The 20,088-nt window shown below is 38.5% G+C and overlaps 4 protein-coding genes across 4 annotated transcripts; 3 read left to right on the plus strand and 1 right to left on the minus strand.

The window, feature by feature from the left end:
- The first annotated feature begins 85 nt into the window (after positions 1 to 85).
- Positions 86 to 10,999, plus strand: LOC132197127 (NADP-dependent malic enzyme-like). Its single transcript, XM_059620207.1, has 12 exons — positions 86 to 225; positions 6,841 to 7,095; positions 7,228 to 7,393; positions 8,501 to 8,659; positions 8,724 to 9,086; positions 9,137 to 9,265; positions 9,328 to 9,510; positions 9,570 to 9,708; positions 9,761 to 9,990; positions 10,045 to 10,215; positions 10,267 to 10,390; positions 10,448 to 10,999. The coding sequence occupies exons 2-12, from the start codon at positions 7,070 to 7,072 to the stop codon at positions 10,567 to 10,569; spliced, it is 1,812 nt and encodes a 603-aa protein (XP_059476190.1). The 5' UTR covers positions 86 to 225; positions 6,841 to 7,069; the 3' UTR covers positions 10,570 to 10,999.
- On the minus strand, positions 10,893 to 14,203 carry LOC132196367 (SWI/SNF-related matrix-associated actin-dependent regulator of chromatin subfamily A-like protein 1). Its single transcript, XM_059618948.1, has 13 exons — positions 14,197 to 14,203; positions 13,337 to 13,792; positions 13,164 to 13,279; positions 13,003 to 13,103; positions 12,805 to 12,939; positions 12,574 to 12,751; positions 12,356 to 12,522; positions 12,132 to 12,296; positions 11,913 to 12,071; positions 11,747 to 11,854; positions 11,513 to 11,687; positions 11,252 to 11,443; positions 10,893 to 11,187 (listed from the first exon to the last, which is right to left on the minus strand). The coding sequence occupies exons 1-13, from the start codon at positions 14,201 to 14,203 to the stop codon at positions 11,050 to 11,052; spliced, it is 2,097 nt and encodes a 698-aa protein (XP_059474931.1). The 3' UTR covers positions 10,893 to 11,049.
- An 845-nt stretch (positions 14,204 to 15,048) lies between these two features.
- Positions 15,049 to 16,029, plus strand: LOC132196372 (torsin-1A). Its single transcript, XM_059618958.1, has one exon. It carries the CDS (start codon positions 15,049 to 15,051, stop codon positions 16,027 to 16,029), a length of 981 nt encoding a protein of 326 aa, XP_059474941.1.
- LOC132197126 (DNA repair protein REV1) lies at positions 15,950 to 20,082 on the plus strand. The gene is made up of 10 exons (XM_059620205.1): positions 15,950 to 16,145; positions 16,206 to 16,335; positions 16,390 to 17,640; positions 17,700 to 18,067; positions 18,127 to 18,280; positions 18,350 to 18,791; positions 18,852 to 19,318; positions 19,374 to 19,525; positions 19,636 to 19,850; positions 19,904 to 20,082. The coding sequence occupies exons 1-10, from the start codon at positions 16,092 to 16,094 to the stop codon at positions 20,016 to 20,018; spliced, it is 3,348 nt and encodes a 1,115-aa protein (XP_059476188.1). The 5' UTR covers positions 15,950 to 16,091; the 3' UTR covers positions 20,019 to 20,082.
- The last annotated feature ends 6 nt before the right edge of the window (positions 20,083 to 20,088 follow it).

Consider the following 20,088-nt stretch of genomic DNA (forward strand, 5'->3'; position numbering starts at 1 on the left):
TCGCCATGAGCCGCGAGTGCAGGCACCACTGGTGAGTGTCACATGCAGCGAATCTTTCGCCACACACGTCAGCGATAAGCGCAGCTCGCTCTCGCACACGCGTTTTTTTTTCGATAGCAGCTCATTAAAGTGACGCGCTTATGCAGCGACCGAGTCGTTTGTCATGCACCCGACAAGTCGTCTATTTGAATCGCTAACACCACTTTGCACCAAACTTGTCCCAAGGTATTTTCTACAACATTTTTTTGCCGGTACACCAATCGCTTATCCAGCTCGATTTCAGTCACATTTTTTTATAGTTTCTCATCAAAAAGTCGCTATATTGAGGATTGATTTGGATAAATGCGAATCGATGGGAGGTTTTAATGCAAATCTAGTTACTCATGTTTGCTCATGTTTCAGAGCTGTGAATTTTTTGAGGATGATTAAAGCAAAAATTTAAGAGTGGAAATTTTAATATTGATACAACATTTTTCAATTTAGGAAAATGTGTCCTTTTGAACTCCCGTTTTATTATTTATTCTCACTTAAGGACATGGGGTTAGGAGTAAAAAATTGTTATAGTTGTATTGATTCTTCCCTATATTTTAAATTCAATCACATAAAAACAACGTGAATAATTTATTGAGCATTTGAATGAATATACAAGTTTATTTTCAAATGTATCATTATATTGCTTCGTACTTTTCAATAATAATCATATGATAGTGATTTATCATAAAATAAAGGCAAATTGAGATAATTTCTTGAAAGAAATTATTAGTTACGTCCTTGACTGTCAACTTCTTCACTAAAAACTTAAATGTTAAGTCAATATTATTTACTTTTCACTTTTAAATTAAAATTGAAAATAAAAATTAAAATGTGGCAAAACATACATTTTTAGATATTTTTGCTCGAATGGTTATTTTATAAAAAGGAATGTCGTCTCGGGGATAAATTTTGATTACGTCATTTATGCAGCGGAGAAATAATTTCTTTAACTACAAAAATTTAAACAGTTAAAAAAAACTCACTAATTGCAAGGCGAATATGCTTTTCAATTAACCAAACCCGTAATATTAACATATTGGCCGGATTCCACCATGTCTGAAGGAATAGAGAAGACTTTTTAAGAAAACTTAAGAATTAAGTTGAGAATAAAAGACAAATATCAGTATTTTCAATTACGTTGAGCAGGTTCACACTGCAAAAATGTGTGCATATCTGTAATCGTTTTTCCAGTGACTGCTGGCAGAAAAAAGTCAATTTTGTGAAATTCCATTTTGCTGTGGATGAAGGATTTTTGTGTTTATTTATTTTACCTCTCACTATAAATTTCAAATGCTAATCAATGCGGCGCACAGCCGGCCTTTTCAAGCGCACCCAACTGCGGACGTGCTAATTTTTGCGCTTTTATCGGATCAATTGCACGCTGCCAGAGTAAACAGCAGTGTTTGCAATTCAAACCATTTTATCAAAAATAATTGAATACGCTCAAAGTGAAATTCGATTAGAGCTTTTTAATGAAACCCGAACGCAAACAAGAACCACTCTGGAATCAAATCAATTTGGCCTTGGATCTTTCTAACTGTTTGTCTTTAGAATTAAAAATTTCAAATTCCTATTTAAAATGATCAAAAGTGTAATTTACGCTATAGATACATTTTATTTCACTAGAATTTGGCTTTCATTCACAAATTATTTATGTATTAAATGTTTTGCTTGCCGAGGAAAATTAAAACTCATTTCTTGGAATACGTCGTTGAAAATTTAATATTGTATTTAAAATATTTAAATTTTTAATTTTCTAATCTTGTCATCAAAAGAAAACAATTTAATTCTTTAATAAATTTTTATTATTTTACCAATAACGTTCAACCTTTCCAAACATCATTTAATTCTTTACTACAATTTTGCCATTCACCATTTTAGCTTTGATAAGTAGTTTTCTTCAGAAATGAATACATATTATTTGTTTTAATAGAATTTCGGCATTACTTGAAAAACTTTCTCCTTTCCGAGTTGGGAAATTAATAAATCTCTGGGTGAATTAGAATTTGCGCGTCGTCGTCTGGGCGTCCGACAACACGTGGGGCTTATCTCTCGGGGCGAGAGTAGCGAGTTTGCAACAACACGCCGCGCTGTTTGCTCTCAAGTTTAAAAAGCTTTTGCGGGAGAGAGACCGACGGGGAGAGAGAAGAGCCGAATTAAAAGCGGCAGTGGCAGTGCGAAGGTGAGCTGCTGATGATCCGCGGCGGCGGCGGCGTTTGTTGCCTCCTTGAAATTCAAAGCCCTCTTACGGTCGCGATGCAGATTATGCTGCAAATTATGCATGAATTAATTTCCAGGCCGCTTCCAGACCGGGGCAAAGTTTTGAAATTTTGCCAGCAGCTTTTAAGCTAATGGCCGGGCTCCGGAGGACATCTCAAAATGATGGCGCGCGAGAACTGACGTGTTATTAGATTAGAAAACGCGCCATACCTCTAAACGTGCGCAAGGAACACTTTCCCGACAGGACAGGCAGTCGGTCCATCCTCGTGTTATTTTTGCCAAAAGAGAGAAGGGGCGCCGGAATTCGTCCGAATGATAAATGTTCAAAACTAGGTAATTCCAACTCGATCCAAGTGTTTACAAAAAGTCAAAGATTATTCAGAATTATATCAAAATTGGAATCATAATCAAATCTGATATTAAATGAAAAACACAATCGTGCAATACTTCCATATTTGAGGTCAAAAGTAAAAAAAAAAAAATAATAATAAACAACACGTAAATATTCTCAAACCGAAGTCATCTTCAATTGATCTTTGCTCTTGTTTATTTTTTCTTCCAATTATTACAAAAGCATTATTATAAATTTAAATTTAATAATGAAAAATCAATTATTTGATTATTGCGGTTGCCCAAAACGATACCAAGCACGAGTTTATTCAAATAAAGATAATTCTTCTTCAAATATTTTAATAGAATAAATATAATTCGTAGAATTTAATTTTTAAATAAGTTTCTTGACTTTATTTTTTTAGCTTCAAACTTGTAGGTCAAGTTCGAAATGCACTTTCAGACTATTTGGTCTTTGTTTTCTTTTCGGACGAAAGGCGGTGCACAAGAGAGGGTGAGAGAGGAGCCTCTCGAGTTGTAATATTGTTATGCGCCGGCGGTCGAAGTCAGCAAAGTTGCCCGGGGGATTCTGCGTTCGGCGTGTGTAATTTATTTTGCGTCTCGCGTGCAATGAATATTTTTCGGGCCGAAAGCTGCTTTTTCTCTCTGTTGCTCTCAATCTCAAAACTCGCCGACAAAGGGATCAAAGAAAAATTGCCCTTTTTTTCTCTCTCTTCTTGCGTTTTTTATCGCCCGGCTGATCAAATATTCATTTTGCAGCAAGGAGCAGCTTTCGGGCCTGCGGCTTTTGTGGCAAATAAGCGCCGCGTGCATCTTTTGAGCGGCACGACGTGTGCGATGGATTTTTAATTGAACGCTGAAGAGAAAATTTAGTATTTATTCTTGAAAGGGAATTCGGCACCCTCGGCCGCCACTGGCAAATTGAGTTTAATGAAATATGAACGCGTTTTCCATTTCAATGAGCGCGCCCGAATTAATGATTTAATTTCCCACGCAGCCGCTCCACCGAGTTTGCGAGATTCGACGTCTCAATTTTTGTTCCTCTCTCCGCACCCCGAAGTTGAAAGAAACACTCGCGAAAATCATCCGATCTCATAATTAACGGCAGTTCAGTGAATAATTTAATTATTCAAGGAACTCGACGAAGCTGTATATAAGATGTTCGCCGGATGAGATAAAACTTTTGTTGCGAAACATCAATTTTGTATTCCTGTTAAGGAAAATTTACATAATTTTAGTTGTTTAACAGGCTGGATGTTAACGAAGAATAATCAACTTCAGACAAACAACGAAATTTGAAATAACAGATTAATTCAGGCAAAACCTTGTTATTAATTTTGCCTCTTAAAACATTTTCCAATTTTTTTAAAGTTCTTTAAAAGTTTCACAAAAAAAAAAAAAAAAAAAAATGGGTGGTGCCTTCTGTACCACCAATAAAGGGCGCACAGGCCGACAAGACTGTCTTGGCCTGACCCTAAAAATTCTTTATATTCAATTTTCAATTGCATTTAATTGATTTCATAGTTAAAAATTTACTTATCTTGAAATGTAAAACAAATATATAAAAATTACTCAACATGAACCATTATAAAATTATATGTCATAAATTTAATATATTGTATTATTTTCTAAAGCTCAACTTTATTATATTTTTTGTTTATTCGTCCAAATTGTTACATCACATTTTTATTGAAAATAAGAATTTATCCACAGTTCTTTTTAATTTCAATAAAATATTGGATCAGGAAAAAAAAGCTATGCATCTTTTGGTCGCAATTATTCTTTATTCAGCCATGAACAAAGTTTCCAGTGTTCTATAATCAAATCAAAATTTATATTAAGTTGTAATAATTTTAATCTTGTTTTTTTGGATTATGAGAATCCAATTTTGCTATAAACAACAAATAAACACCAATAATTTAATATAAAAATATATAACCACACCATTAAGTTGTAAAGTTGAGTCAATAAAAGATTATTTTTCAGTTTTATTTTACTTTTTTTATTTTAATTACTATAAGTCTATATTTGTGTCAATATCAAATCGAGATTCTGCAAATCACAACTTGAAGTATCCTTGGCGTGTCTCTCTTGTTTGCATGCAACTTAATGAAGGCGTTATCAGAAAATAATTAAGGTAGGGCGAGCAATAAAGCTGAATGTGCGCTCATTGATTGCGACGGTCGCGGTCCTCTTATCTCTCTCTCTTGACGTGCCAGAATATCGGAAACCTTGAGAGTCGCAGGGACTACATAATTTCAGCGACTCTGGTGCGCGTGCTAATGACGTTGCACCAGCGCGTTGCATAATGTGCAGGCGCTCGTTCCGAAATTAGATCAGCGCTCCCGTCGGGTTGATTGTGCCAAGGTGAAGAAAAAAGTCGCGCAGCTTTTTGCCCGAGTGGCGCCAGACGCCGGCGAGAAATTGATTTTAACTGCTTTCCTGTGTTGAGAGGAAAAAAGAGGACGTCTTTCCTCATGCTTTGCAGAAGCACAGCCCGCCCTATCAGCAGGATTTTGCTTTAAACACACACTACATTAAATTCCTCGGATTGTTATCGGGTAGCAAAAAATCCAGTTTTTTATATTCCGCCAGCTCTGTGAATATTGATTTTTACTTTAACACGCACCAAAATATCATTCGCTACTTTGCTTTCAGGCAAACAACTGTTCTTGATTTGTTTTAGATTTCTTCTAATTTCATCATTCCCCATAAAATTTTTTATTTCAGATCTCAGATATTTGCATTAAAAATTTATAAATTGAATTATAATTATATCACAATTAAGTTGAACATTTTATGTTATATACGTTAATTAATAAAAGAAAAGTTAACTTTTTTTAATGAAATTATAGCGAGCAGCTTCGCGTTAGGAACAAATATAACTACAGATTCTTTGGCCATTCTCCTCTCCCTTTCTTTCTCCCGACTATTGTTATGGCGAAATTATGCTGAGCGCTTTGAAAAGTTTTGAAACGAGCGCGAATGGGGTTCGTTGTTCCAGCGCGTCAAGTGTGTTTGTATGCACTAATGAATAGGGGCAATTTCCTCTTCAGCGAGAGAGAGAGAGAAAGCGTTTGCTGCTACACTTCTCGCGGATATGTGTTTTTTGCGAGAATTTACATTGGAGCTGCGCGCGTGGGAAGAGACGCTTCACAATCAAGTCACGCTATTGATTATTGTCTGCAGGGATTTCCACGCAAAAGTGGGAAAAAAATTCAATAATGTTGGTCAACAATAAAAAAAGGCAAATTTTGTATGAACAGATGAGACTTTCTCGTTTTATAATTCTTAAGGCAAACAAAGTTTTTTTTTAGTAAATTTCAAACAAAACACGACGCCATTAGAAAGAACCTAAAATAATAATATGCATACGATAAATTAAATAAAGTGTGATAAAAATTTTAAAAAGAAAAGAAAAACTGAATCAGAGCTGCATTTATCTACAAGGAAAGAGAAAAACGTTGATGAAAAATTCTACCAAGCGATAATCGTCAATGCGTATTATCCATTTTATGCTGCTATAACTTTTCCTTATTTATTAAACGTACAAAGAGCGATGTTTTTATTAAGACATTTGAATTTTTTAACCGAAAATCATTAGAGACGCTACAAACTTTTTTCAATTAATTCCTATTTTAATTCTTTTTACTACTTTATTGAATATTAATGCACAATGGAATATCGCCTATTATTCTGTGATATTTTTAATTGTTGTGTTTACTTTTTCAATCTTCTTACACAAAGAAAAAACTATCGTTAGGCAAAATAAATCAAGAATGATGCTAATTCATTAAAAATCTCAATGAAAACTTCTGTCGCGGTGTTTTAATTCAACGAAATAAAAATGACTTTCGAGCTCTTAAATTCAATTAACTGTTTTAATTAAGTTCTTCATTTTTCAAGGGAAATTCATTTCATAGCGTAAAATGCATTGAAAGCATTTGCGGCGGCAACTCTCAACAATCCAAACAAGCTCGTTTTCAACAAAGTCAACAATTTAGAAAAGTGGTGTTCATTGTCGGCGCTGAAAGAAAACACGGTCTCTCGCTTTCGCTCTCCGGCAAAACATTGGGCGCGCGCGAAATCTGCTGAGCAAACAACCCTCGGCGCAGTGCCGGAGGAATCTTAATCCGCCGCATAAATATCACAAGCAGAGAGAGAGAGAGAAAGAGAGAGACCAGCTAGGGCGAGTGATCCTAGTCTCGGCACTTATTCATTGCTTAACGGCTCCAGCGGCCGCGCTCGTCCATCACCAATCACGCACGACTGACTCGAGTCAACAAAACGCCTGGTGGTTCGCCAACCCGCACAGCAGCACCACCCGACGGCGCCGGGGTCAACCCTTTGGGGCGACGCAGCCGCAGCAGAGAGCACAGGGGTGCAAAAAGCATTGTGGCCCCGAGAGTGCGCACTCGCCACACTTCTTCAGCTTGGCCGAGGTCCAGAAGCCGAACCAGCAGTCATGCTCGGCTTTTCGCGGATCACCATGTAAGTGCCCTTTTCTCCCTTTGCCACCCCCAAAACAACCCTTCCGAGGTTCATCCAGAGTCTCGAGCTGAACGTTCAAGTTTAATTTTACTTATTTTCCGATCGATATGTGATTTTTTCTCTTTTTTGCAGTGGAGTGCTCTCCGGCAAGGGGGTCGGTGGGGCCCGCATTCTAGGGGTGCTGCACGGCTCGTACCCCATCGGAGACCGACGGGAGTACCATGAGGTCACGGGGGACGTCATCTGCCCGTCCCACGTTCGGGGAATCGACCACATTCGAGACCCCAGACTCAACAAGGTCAGTGTCTGCGGGGTGCGTGAACGGCTGGTGCGCACTCTGCCGTTGCGTATGCGGGTCAAGGACGGGCCGTCGCAACGCAGCTGAGAAACGCCCGGCCAAAAAATACCGGAATTTGTGTTATAGAATTCCTCACTTGAACCCTTTCATAACCATCTTTTATGAGCGCCGGTTAAAGTTTTTATTCCACAAAATGTTTACTATTACCTTGCAACTTCTTTAAAATTTTTGATTTAGAATCTAGAAAAAAAAATTGTTTCTAATTGCTACATGCAAAATATAAGGACAAACAAGAAAAAACTTTAAAATAAGATTGTTCTCCAAATAATTAAGTTAATAAAAATCGTGAAATTGGCACTTATTTACTTTGCAAGCTTAAAAAATGTGATCTACATTTTGCAAATGTTATATTACAGTTTAATTAAATTGAAATTCTCTTGAATAAAAGTGAAAAATTTTAAACCGAAGTCTGTCGTTCAACAAGTTTATAATCAGGCTGGTGATTCCGTACAAGTGTAAGGCCAGGATTATCGCGCGACTTAATCCTTTCCGACCACTGTGTACTATTTTTAACGCGAAAAAAACAATAACGCCTGTTTATTTTTGTTATTCTCCGGCGGCGGGCCCCCGAGTCGCTATGCACTGAGAGATGAGAGAGGATTTTATTTATAACTCTCGCGCACCGGTGAATTTGGCAAGCCATGCACGCACTTCCAAGTCTATTTAATAAAAAAATAAATACAACACTTTCAGTTTTTAATTGAACAAATTGCAAGTTAACTCATGAGTTAAATTTAAAAAATGTGGAGTGAATTTTTTGTACATTTATTTCCATAATTATCAAAGAAGATCATTTCCATTGAAATGCAAAGTGGAAGGTGGCTCAAATTTAATTTTGAAGAAATTGACCGCAGTGAAATTTTTAAATTTTCTAGGGTCTATTTAAAATATCATCAGTCAAATCGTCAAATCACCAACCCTATTAAAATCATAAAACTAAAAAAATCTAAATTTACATTAAGTATATTTTGAATTTCAAGAAAAAAAACTATTATTTATAACTATAGCAAAGTAAAAATTATAAATTATCATCTTTTTTTCAAACAGGGAATGGCCTTTACCCTGGAGGAGAGGCAGACCATGGGCATTCACGGCCTCTTCCCCCCCAGGTTTAAGACACAAGAAGAACAGCTGGAACTGTGCAAACTCAGCTTTGAAAGGTACACCGAGGACCTGAACAAATATCTTTATCTCGTTGGACTACAAGTGAGTATAAAAATATGAATAGAATGACATAAAAATTAAAAAATAAATGACTGTCTTTCCTAAGGACCGCAACGAGCGCCTCTTCTTCCGCCTGTTGTCTGAAAACATTGAGCAACTGATGCCGATTGTCTACACGCCGACGGTGGGTCTGGCCTGCCAGGAATTTGGCCTCATCTACCGACGGCCGCGCGGCCTCTTCATCACAATCCACGACCGAAATCACGTCTACGAGGTCGTCAAAAACTGGCCAGAGTCAGACGTGCGAGCCATCGTGGTCACCGACGGTGAGCGCATTCTTGGTCTCGGCGACCTGGGCGCCTACGGAATGGGCATTCCTGTGGGAAAACTCGCCCTTTACACCGCCCTGGCTGGAATCAAGCCGCACCAATGTCTGCCTGTCACAATTGACGTTGGAACCAACAACCAGGTAAGAAAGAAAGCAAAATAAATCGCATTTGATTGAGTTTGAATTTTTAGGCACTTTTGAAAGATCCCCTCTATGTCGGTTTGCGACAAGAAAGGGTGGTCGGACCAGAATATGACGACTTCATTGATGAATTCATGGAGGCTGTTGTTAAACGATACGGACAAAATACTTTAATTCAGGTGATACTATCGACTAAATGCACCATAATATGATTATTTTTGAATTTAAATTTCTATTATAGTTTGAAGACTTTGGCAATCACAATGCCTTCCGATTCCTAGACAAATATCGCAACAAGTATTGCACTTTCAATGATGACATTCAAGGTACTGCCTCTGTGGCCGTAGCTGGACTGCTAACCTCAAGAAGAGTCACCGGAAGGAAGTTGTCAGAAAACACCTTCCTCTTCCTAGGTGCTGGAGAGGTAAATAAATTTAATAACATCCCAGAAATTCAATTGGAAATAATGAAAATAAATTAAAGGCCGCCATCGGTATTGCGGACCTTTGCGTTCGAGCCATGATGGCCGAGGGCACTCCTCTTGACGAGGCTAGGAGCAAAATCTGGATGCAGGACATTCACGGATTGTTAGTCAACAACCGGCCAGAGGGACACCTTGAAGGTAAATTTTTTGACAAATAATTGAAGTTGGGAAACTACAAAAATATTGACAGGTCACAAGGCATACTATGCCAAGGATCACCCTGTGATGCGCAACCTTAAGGATGTGGTGCTGGAAATCAAACCTTCGATTATGATTGGAGCCTCGGCAGCTGGCGGCGCATTTACCCCTGAGATTCTGCAAGCTATGGGCTCATTCAACGAAAGGCCAATCATTTTTGCTTTGAGCAACCCGACCAGCAAAGCCGAGTGCACCGCTCAACAGGCTTTCGATAACACAAATGTAACATGAGCAAAAAATTAATTTTTACCATTGCTAACATTTTGAAAATTTCAGGGAAAGTGCATTTTTGCCAGCGGCTCACCTTTCCCTCCAGTCAAATATGAGGGCAAAGTATTCAACCCTGGCCAGGGCAATAATGCATACATTTTCCCTGGTGTGGCCCTGGGTGTCATTTGCACTGGAATGCACCACATCAGCGAAGACGCATTTCTAATAGCTGCTCAAGTAAGGACAATTTGTATATACCTTGAAATTCAATTTAACTTTTTTCTTCAGACCCTGTCAGAACAAGTGACGGAAGCCGACCTTGCACAGGGCAACCTCTACCCACCCTTAGGGTTGATCAAAGAGTGTTCATTGAAAATCGCTGAAAAAATTGCAGACTACGCCTATCAAAATGGTAACAAAGAGATAATTTTTAAGTAGTAAATTAAATAAAAAAAAAATGTTATTTCAGGGCTGGCTTCCACGTACCCTGAGCCGAAGGACAAGATTGCTTTTGTGAAAAATACGATGTACGACTTCAACTACGATAATTATGCATTGCCAAGGACCTACCCTTGGCCAGTTGTTAATTGAGCATTTCCCTGATAAATTGCTGGCAAGCACCATTATTTGTTGAAGAAGAAATGAGTATTTTTACGAGGAATCAAATCATTGTTGGTCACTGCCTTTTAGTGGCATTGCTTTCCCTGCACTTCATAGCAAAAGAAGCACATTCTTGTCATTGCAGTAGTTTCCTCTATGCAATAATAACCTCTTAATCTTATTGTTCTCTATTCTGAAATCATTTAACTGTGCTGTGCACTGTTAATTATCAAATTATTTATTAACATGACTATTATGAAGAGCAATATATTATTTGCTGTTGAATTACGTGCTTTTACGCTGATAAAAAAAAAGAAACTGCAGGTTCAGGCCAAGTATTGTGTTGTCTCGTATATTTTTGTAACATTATATCATTTGAAAAAGCTCATCTATTGAATAAAATGCAAAAACTAGAAAAATATATAAATATCTCTTTTTGCCATCCTCGAGAACTCAGTCTAAAATTGCAACTTACTGGTGCTGCGCTGACTCGGCGTCAATGGCATCCCAGTCGAGTTCGTCCAGCAAAAGGTCCTCTTCGGCAATTTTATTCTCTTCAGAGACGGCTTGACTTTTCGTAAGGAACTGTGTTATCTTGTGCTTTTCGTCCTGAGAAGCAATCACAAGCACTCTTGTGAGAATTTTATTAAAGTGAGGGAGGAAAATAAACAACCTCTAACACTCTTGTACTTGTTGTGGCAGTCATGTTGTCTTGATTTAGCCCCGCTCTGTTGAGGACTCTCAATTTCTTTTGCAGTAAATTCCACATGTGATCGTCAGAGGTGTTCTTTGCCACAAGATACTGGACCACCACCGTGTTCTGCTGGCCGATCCTGTGAACTCGATCTTCAGCTTGTAGCATGATCTAAAAAATTCAAAAGTTATAAATGAAATCGACCAGTTAAATCAAATATAAATTTTTTATAGGGTTTACCCCAGGATTCCAGAAAAGCTCAGCAAAAACAACCATGTGGGCTGCTGTTAGAGTAATTCCAGCATTGGCTGCGGTGATTGAAAGAACTGCCACTTTGCAGATAACGTCCTCCTGGAATGTCTGGCACAATTCTTGCCTGGTGGCTGGTGACGTAACACCATCAATTCGAATATATCTGAAAAATATTTTAGAATGTGAGTTGTTTAGTTCCTCTACTAAAGCATTCAAGTTAACCTGCACTTGTTTCTAATCAGTCTATCACAGATGGCATCGAGAACTACAGTGTGGTGAGCGAAGCAGATGAACTTTTTGTCAGCCTCAAGCAGCTCCATTATATAATCACTAAAAATAAAGTAAGGAAACATGTATTTTCTTTCTTTAAATTTTACAAGGGCCTTACCAAATGGCTTTGGTTTTCACATAACTTGTTTCGTGGTAGTAAGATAGCAAGGCTCCGTGTTTTGCTGAACCACTGCTCACACTGGATAGCGCTTCCTTGGCAAACTGAAGTTCCTTTTTTTCAGTGCAAATGGAACTGGCGGGCAAGACAATGGATTGCCTACAAAATTTTATTCAGATATTAAAAAATACAATTAAATTTTAAAAAAATCGAGCATACCTAAATTTTCCTGGAAGTTGAGTGAGCACATTCTGCTTCAATCTTCTGATCATAAAGCACTCTTGCAAAATGATGTTCAGCTCGTCCATGTTGCAGGCACCTCCATAGTCCATGCCATAAGGTCTACGAACCGCATTGCAGTATCGAACTCCATATTCGTCAATGCTGAAAATATTTTTAAATTTAATTAATACAATAATAATAGTATGTCGTAAATTTCAAACCTCATCATTGCCCCAGGGCAGATGATACAGAGCTGAGGATACAGTTCAATTGGTTTGGAGAGAGCAGGGGTGCCACTGAGGAGTAAAACTCTTTTTGCTTTTTTCACTAAGGGATTAACAGCTTTGGTGCGTTTGGTAGTAAAGTTTTTCAAACTGTGTGATTCGTCCTGAAATTAATTAATTAAGACTTGCGTACTGACAACAAGCAAGTAACAAACCAAAATGATCACTCCAAATTTCATTTTCTCCAATGCTTCCTTGTGCCGAGACAATAATTCATATGAGACCACCAAAATTTTGGCATCGCTGATAAACTCTTTACCGCTTGTCATCACCACCAGCTCGTGCCAAGGAACACTTGGTAGCCACATTCTGAAAGATTCAGCCCACGAAAATCTATTGAAGAATTTAAACATTTATTTAATATTTAAAAGGTGTTCTTTTTTTACCTTACTGAGGAAGGACAAGCAATAAGAAGTGGCCAATCTGCTTTGTAATAACTAGCAACAGCCAGAGCCTGAATCGTTTTGCCCAGACCCATGTCGTCTGCAAGCAAAGCTCTACCACCTTTGGAAATACAAAATCTGGAAAAGCAATATTTGGTCTTAAATAGTCTCAGTCTGGTACTATTTTTAATATGAACCCACTTCACTCCTTCAATTTGAAAAGGCATCAAGGCTTCCCAGCAAACTGGATCAATTCGTGACAAGTCAATTTCTTCGACAGATCTTTCGGTTAGCATTAAAAGCTGAAATATTTTTTATTAAATTTAATAATAAATTTACATAAATTACAACATTCATTATACTTTGATGAGTTTGGAAGGAATTGGAGTCACAAATACAGGAGGAGTTATTGTTTTCATTGATTGAATTAGAGTATCGTGGTCTTTGAGGAGAAAGTTCCAGCATTTTGATTTCATATCTGTAACATTAATTATAAAATTATTTCAGTGATAAAATTGCTAGGTAAATTTCAAACCATATTGCTTTGATGGAATTTTTTTGAAAACCTCAATGGTCTGCTGGTTATATCCTATGTTGACAGTGAAGCGAAGGCGAGAAGTAATTTTGCAAGTTCCATTATTTGATGAGTCCAGCTTGACTTCAGATCCAAATGTACGGAACAGGGCAGAATTAGACCGATCGTCCTGCTTAAATTTTTTGGGAGCAGAAGCATTCCCAGCTGCGGCTCTTGAAATTTGCGCAACTTTGCATTGACGTCCAGGGGCTTCTTTACCCCGCTGCCGTAAAAAGATGAGACTGATACATTTGGAGCAGGTTTCGGTGCTTGACGTTGCAGGGGCAGGGGTGCAGGGGTTGGTTTTTGTTGTGGTTTTGAAGCAGCAGCCGCTTTTCTTTCCAGGGCCCTCTTCCGATTTTCCTCGATCCGCTGAAGCTGCTCTGTGGTCAGCGACGACATTGATTTCATTAAAAACTAAAAAGAATTTTTCAAAATTTAATAATGAAGTGATGCCTCTATTAAATTCCTTTCTATGCTTACATTTCTCCTCTTCGATTTAACAAGGGTGTTTTTCAATGTTTATATGGTTTTTTTATCGCTTTTTCTCACTTCTCAATTCACCGATTTGCGTGTAGCGTAACCAAAACAAAATTAACAAAGTGCGCCAAATTTCAAATGTAGCGGTCAATGCGAGCCAATAAGAACTATGTGATGTATGTGATCATCTTGGCCGTCCAATCAAAATAGAATATTTTGTATCTTGTTTGGATTGCGAACATATGGGAAAGGAACCAATGTGGGAAGGGAAATCGTAGTTTGTTGTTCTCCTTGCTTGTTTGTATAAATTAATAAGATAAAATAAGCGAAAATAAGATTACCAGCCATACTATTACCACTAGCAGCAGTAGCAGGACCCAGGAGGAGGTTGGTTAATCCCCAAAATGAAAAAATAGATTTTTCTGCTACATAAACGCATAATGACGCATAATATGTAATCCAAGTTTGATATGTAGCATTAAATCTATGTAGCATAGAGGCTAAAAGCGGACACACTCTGTTACTTGCGGCCACTTGCGGCTTTCTTGCTTACCACAATAAGTCATAAGTCCAAGAATTACATATTTTGACAATATTTTTTTTTTATCAAGACACGTAGACGAGAGAGCCACTTGAACTGATGCTGTTATATTTTATGTATGTGTGTGTGTTGACGTTGACTTGCAATTCTGGGCCCTGTAAATTCATCTTATTCATCAGCAATATTTATTCAAAATACATACATATTTTAGCATCAGAGGGATTAGAGTGAAACGTGGTTGTATGCAAATAACATTGATAACTTTTTAATGTGATTTTTTAATAGCAATAATATATCAATCATGTATTTTATAACAGAGATTAATAAACATATAAAGAATGCAGAGTAAATAAATAAATATACCTGGTGTATTGATTCTGAACCTCTTGTCCTTTGGTTCAGGTTGTGGTACTTGTGTTGAAACAAAGGCTCATCCTAGAAATGAAAGTGGCCCATATTGAAAGTCAATTTAACCGATATCTTATTAATTTGCTTAAATTTAACAATCATCTTTTCAATTATTTATACATTTATATGCTAATTATATTATTATAGCTTAATTATTTTTTTATAAAATACAATTTTGCTAAAATTCTATTCTTTTTCAGATGAGTCCGTGACAAATGCGCGGGTGTAACTTTTGGGGAGTGCGATGAAATCCATCTTTCTACTCTGCGTCATCATTTCCCTGATTCCAACAAATCGAGCTTGGTGGCCCTCATTTCCTTCAATTATTGGAGAATGGTGCTATGATTGGTGGATTCCAGCAAACGTCACCCAGTTCCACTCAAACTTTCGACAAGAAGTTTTTGGGCAGCCCTTGGTAGAAAACATTGTTGCAAAAGCCGTTTTCTCTCATCTGAGAGAGGCTCAACCCAAAAAGGCGCTAGTCCTGAGTTTCCACGGCTGGCCTGGAGTCGGGAAGAACTTTGTTGCATCCCTGTTGGTGAACAGTGTTTTTTCCGAGGGAACCAAAAGCAACTTTTACAAGTACTACAACGCCAGAATTAACTTTCCGGTTGCAAGCAAAGTGCCTCAGTATCAGGAGCAGTTGAGAGCAGACGTCAAATCAGTGATTTCAAAATGCAATCGATCCATATTTGTGTTCGACGAGATCGATATGATGCCCCCAAAGCTGATTGACGCCATCCACCCGTACATTGACTACCATGATAATGTGAACGGCGTCGACCCTCGACACGCCATATTTATTTTCCTGTCCAACAAAGGAGGCCGAGTCATTGCAGAAACAACCTACGAGCTGTGGAAGGCAAACACGCCAAGAGAGAAATTCAATTATCTCAGTTTTAAAGAGTCCGTGCAGAGGGCTGCATTCAACGAGGTCGGTGGCCTGCAACACAGCGACAACATCAACAGTTTCCTGGTCAGCTTCTTTGTGCCCTTCCTGCCCCTGCAGAAACAGGAAGTTGTCGAGTGCATTAAGGCTGAGCTCAAGAGACGACTGTTCTTCGGCAACGACGAAAACATCATTAAGGAAGTGCTTGAACATATCGTGTTCACCAAGCCAGACTCTCCTAGTGCTGGCCTCTTTGCAGTCAGTGGCTGCAAAAACATTGACTCTCTGGTGGGCACTGCCATAGTTTCCCAAAGATTTTACAGAGACGAGCTCTAGCTTTTTTACCTCCAAGTCAATTGTTTTATTTGCTAAGTTAGATTTAAGACAGAGTGGCCAAAATGAGGCGTGGAAGAAGAGACGAACAGTTCCCAGAGAATGGATTTGAGCAATGGGTTTGTGATTAAAAATATATACAACTTTGCTTTTTGTTTAATAACTTTTATAAATTCTAGGGAGGTTACATGAATGCCAAAAAGGCAAAACTAGCAGAGCAATTCAATGTGGATGCATCAAAAGAGTCGGATTTGCAAGCAAGCTCCAACATCTTCAGTGGCATTTCTGTTTATGTTAATGGATATACAGGTGCATTTTTTCGTTCAAAATGTTCTAGGTAATTATTAAATTTTATTCCTTTAGTTCCCAGTGCTGATCAAATCAAATTGGCCATGATGATCAACGGTGGCCAATACCACCACTACTATAGCGCATCAAAGACCAAATACATCATCGCCAGCAATTTGGCAGACGCCAAATTGAAAAAGATCAAAGGCCAGCCAAAAGTGGTCAAGCCTCAATGGATTGCAGACTGTGTGGCTGCAAAGAAACTGCTCGATTTTCGTCCGTACCTTCTGTACTCGAACCAGAGTAAATCGCAGCCAAAAATCCACTTTCCACAAGTCTCAGAATTTGAATCGCCTGTGAAGACCCCTAAATTAAATAAATTGAAAATCAGCTTTGGAGAAACAAGCATAGTTCAGAACATGACCTCAACGCCCAAGGTTACTCGTCAGAAGTGTGCAGTTGAAGATGAGGACCCTCCAGAAATGCTTGACGTGTCAGAAGATTTGTTTGAACAGTCGTCAACTTCGGCAATTTCTGGTACCGAAGGCAAGGCTTTGTTTGAAGACGACTCCAACTCGAGAACTCCAACGCCTGCTTCTTCTGAGTCTGATATCTTGAGTCAAGATAGACAAATAGCAAAGACGCCTGATAAACGTTTGCTGGAAGAAGTTGAGGAGCAAAAAACAAAATCTCCAGAAAAAAATGATGGGGAAGCAGAATTGGAGGAGCTTCTAGATTGTACTCTTGTGGCTGAAGAGCTCAACGCAATTGAGGACCAAGCCAGGATAGAACTTTCAGAGGAAATTGAAACAAGCTCAACTAAGGAGAATGCACCCCTGTCGTATTCAAGAGAAGTAACGGCTTTAGTTGAAAACTCCAGTTTCAAGCAGCCCAACAGGGTCAAGTCACCTACCAAGTCTGAAAGTCCTTCTAAGGCCCCGATGAGACGAGCAGGAGAGCCAAATTTTCTTGCAGAGTTCTACAGCAATTCACGGCTGCACCACATTTCAACTATGGGAAGCACCTTCAAGTCCTATGTGACTGAGCTTCGAAAAAACCACTCAGGCAATTTCCCGGGTCGAAACCGGTTGCTTCAGTGGAAGAGAGAAAATCGGATAGATGCAGACTGGAGTGGAGAAAAAGTGATCATGCATATTGATATGGATTGTTTCTTTGTGTCGGTTGGACTGAGAAGTCACCCAGAGTTGAGAGGTAAACCTGTTGCTGTCACCCATGCTAAAGGCAATCCTCCTGCAAGTAGCAGTGCAGGCGCTAACAGAGAAGCAGAGTTTGAAGTCTATAGAAGAAGAATGGAAAATAAATGTGGTCAGTAGATATACACTTTTTTTTCTTTTGCGTAATTAAAAAAAAAAAAAATGTTTCAGGAATCGACAAAAAAGGTGAAAATTTTGAAAAGGCTTTGAATGAGAGGCTCAAGTGGAGGTCGGATGGCCATGACAGGAGTTCAATGTCGGAGATTGCGTCGTGCAGTTATGAGGCGCGAGCAGCAGGACTCAAAAACGGAATGTTTCTTGGCCAAGCCCTTAAGTTGTGTCCCGAGCTAAGAACAATCTCTTACGACTTTGAAGGTTACAAGGAAGTTTCATACTCCTTGTACAACACAGTTGCTTCATTTACTTTGGACATTGAAGCAGTCAGCTGCGATGAGATGTTTGTGGATTGCACCGAGCTGCTGAAGGAAACTAAAACAAATCCGATGGAATTTGCAACATTCATCAGAAAGGAAATTAGGGTAATTAGGAAAAGTTTATATTGATAAGTAATTTAATGAAAATCTTTATCTTTGTTTAGGAAATTACTTATTGTCCAGCATCAACTGGATTTGGTTCAAACATTTTACAAGCAAGGATGGCTACAAAGAAAGCCAAACCAGATGGGCAATTCCACTTGCTTCAAGGGGATGTGGAAGGTTACATGAAACCAGTAAAAGTTTCTGATTTGCCAGGTGAGATTGAAATGAGTTTCTGAAACTATTAAATAAAATAATTGATTTTTTTTTTTTCTTTTTTGCAAGGTGTTGGAAGAAATCTAGCTTACAGAATGGATACGCTGAACCTCCGCACTTGTGCTGATCTGCAGAAATATTCACTCTCAAAGATGCAAGAGACGTTTGGCAACAAGCTGGGCGCCTCTCTTTTCAGGCATTGCCGTGGAGATGACGACAGAGCGCTGGAGTTGGAGCACGTCCGGAAATCTGTATCAGCCGAAGTCAACTATGGAATCCGCTTTAAAAGCTTTGCTGAGTGTCAAAAGTTTATTGACGAATTGGCCGAGGAAGTGCAAAGGCGTCTGGAAGGAATCAATAAGCGCGGTCGATGCATCACTTTGAAGCTGATGGTCAAAGCAAAGGATGCGCCTACGGACACGGCCAAATTCATGGGCCATGGTGTTTGTGATAGCCTGTCAAAATCCGTCAACCTGACTACTGAAACGTCAGATTCTAAAGTGATTTCAAGGTGAAATTAAATTTGTAATTTTGTACCAAATTAAAAAATAAAATAAACATTTTTAAATAGAGAAACGATGAAAATGGTCAATCAACTTGGAATCAACTTTGCCCTTTTTCGAGGAATCGGGGTGCAAATGACAAAACTCACAGACAAGAAAAAGGATGACGGAAGTCTCAATCAATTTTTGCTCAAGGGCAAAAACCAACCACAGCCGCAACCAGTGCCCTCAACTTCAAAGGGCAGCAATGCATCAGTACCGGCTCAGCTTGTGGAAGCCATTGATGAAGCTGTCCTTGCTGAACTTCCTGAGGACATTAGGAACGAAGTGCTGAGAGAATACAAGCTTCCTCAGCCCAGCACGTCTAGATTGCATAAACAGCACGAGGCAACCACAACTTCCAAGCCAGCCAATGAACTGACTTTTTCGCAAATTGACCCTTCATTTTTGGATGCTCTGCCAGAAGAGTTGAAGATGGAAATTGAGGCCGACCTAAGGACTAATAGAAAACAGGCAAATGCAAAGTTGTTATCTGGTATATTAAACCTCATCCCTTAGTTTTCTTTTCTTAATGGAAATTCTTTTAAAAGCTCCAGTTAGTCCTGCAAAGGCTAATTCGCCATTAAAAAAGAAGAGGGGTAGACCAAAGGGTAGCAGAAATGGCTCTTTCAAAGAACCGCCCAAGCTAAAACGTCAAATTGCTGTTCAACTTGCTATGCCCGAAACAAAAACAAACCAATTGGTAATTTAAACCGCAGTTATTTTCCTTATAATATAATTTTTATATTAGAGGAATAGAGTGTAAGTAACTTTCAATTTTATATAATTCTAATTTATTCCAAAAAAATTTAGACAATCACTACTAACAGCATTATTGTGCCTGAGGATGACAGCATTTTGAGGATTGATATGCAGTCAGATGAACTACACACTTTGGTGAAAGAATGGGTGAAAAGTGCTCCAGAACCACTGGATCAGGATTTTGAAATGATGCAGGATTTTCTTGAACGACTTCTTGTTGCTGGAAAAATTTTTCAGGTTGAGGCTGTGCTTAGGATTTTAAAACTGTAAGCGTCTGCCTAGATTGTTATTAACAAAATTAAAGACATCTATTTTTCAGGAATGTGTCAAGAAGGAAAAGTGCTATTTGGAACTCGAAGTACGAAGAGCTAGTGCAATTCATACAACCTCTGATTGTGAACAAATATGGCTGCAAATTGAAGAACTGCTCTTAAGTAGATGTTTGTATTCATATAAATTTAATAATTTAATAAATCATTTGAACTTTAGTAAAATTATGACACT

This window comes from Neocloeon triangulifer, unplaced genomic scaffold (assembly GCF_031216515.1).
Source record: "Neocloeon triangulifer isolate White Clay Creek 2 clone unplaced genomic scaffold, ASM3121651v1 ptg000012l, whole genome shotgun sequence".
Taxonomy (NCBI): Eukaryota; Metazoa; Arthropoda; class Insecta; order Ephemeroptera; family Baetidae; genus Neocloeon; species Neocloeon triangulifer.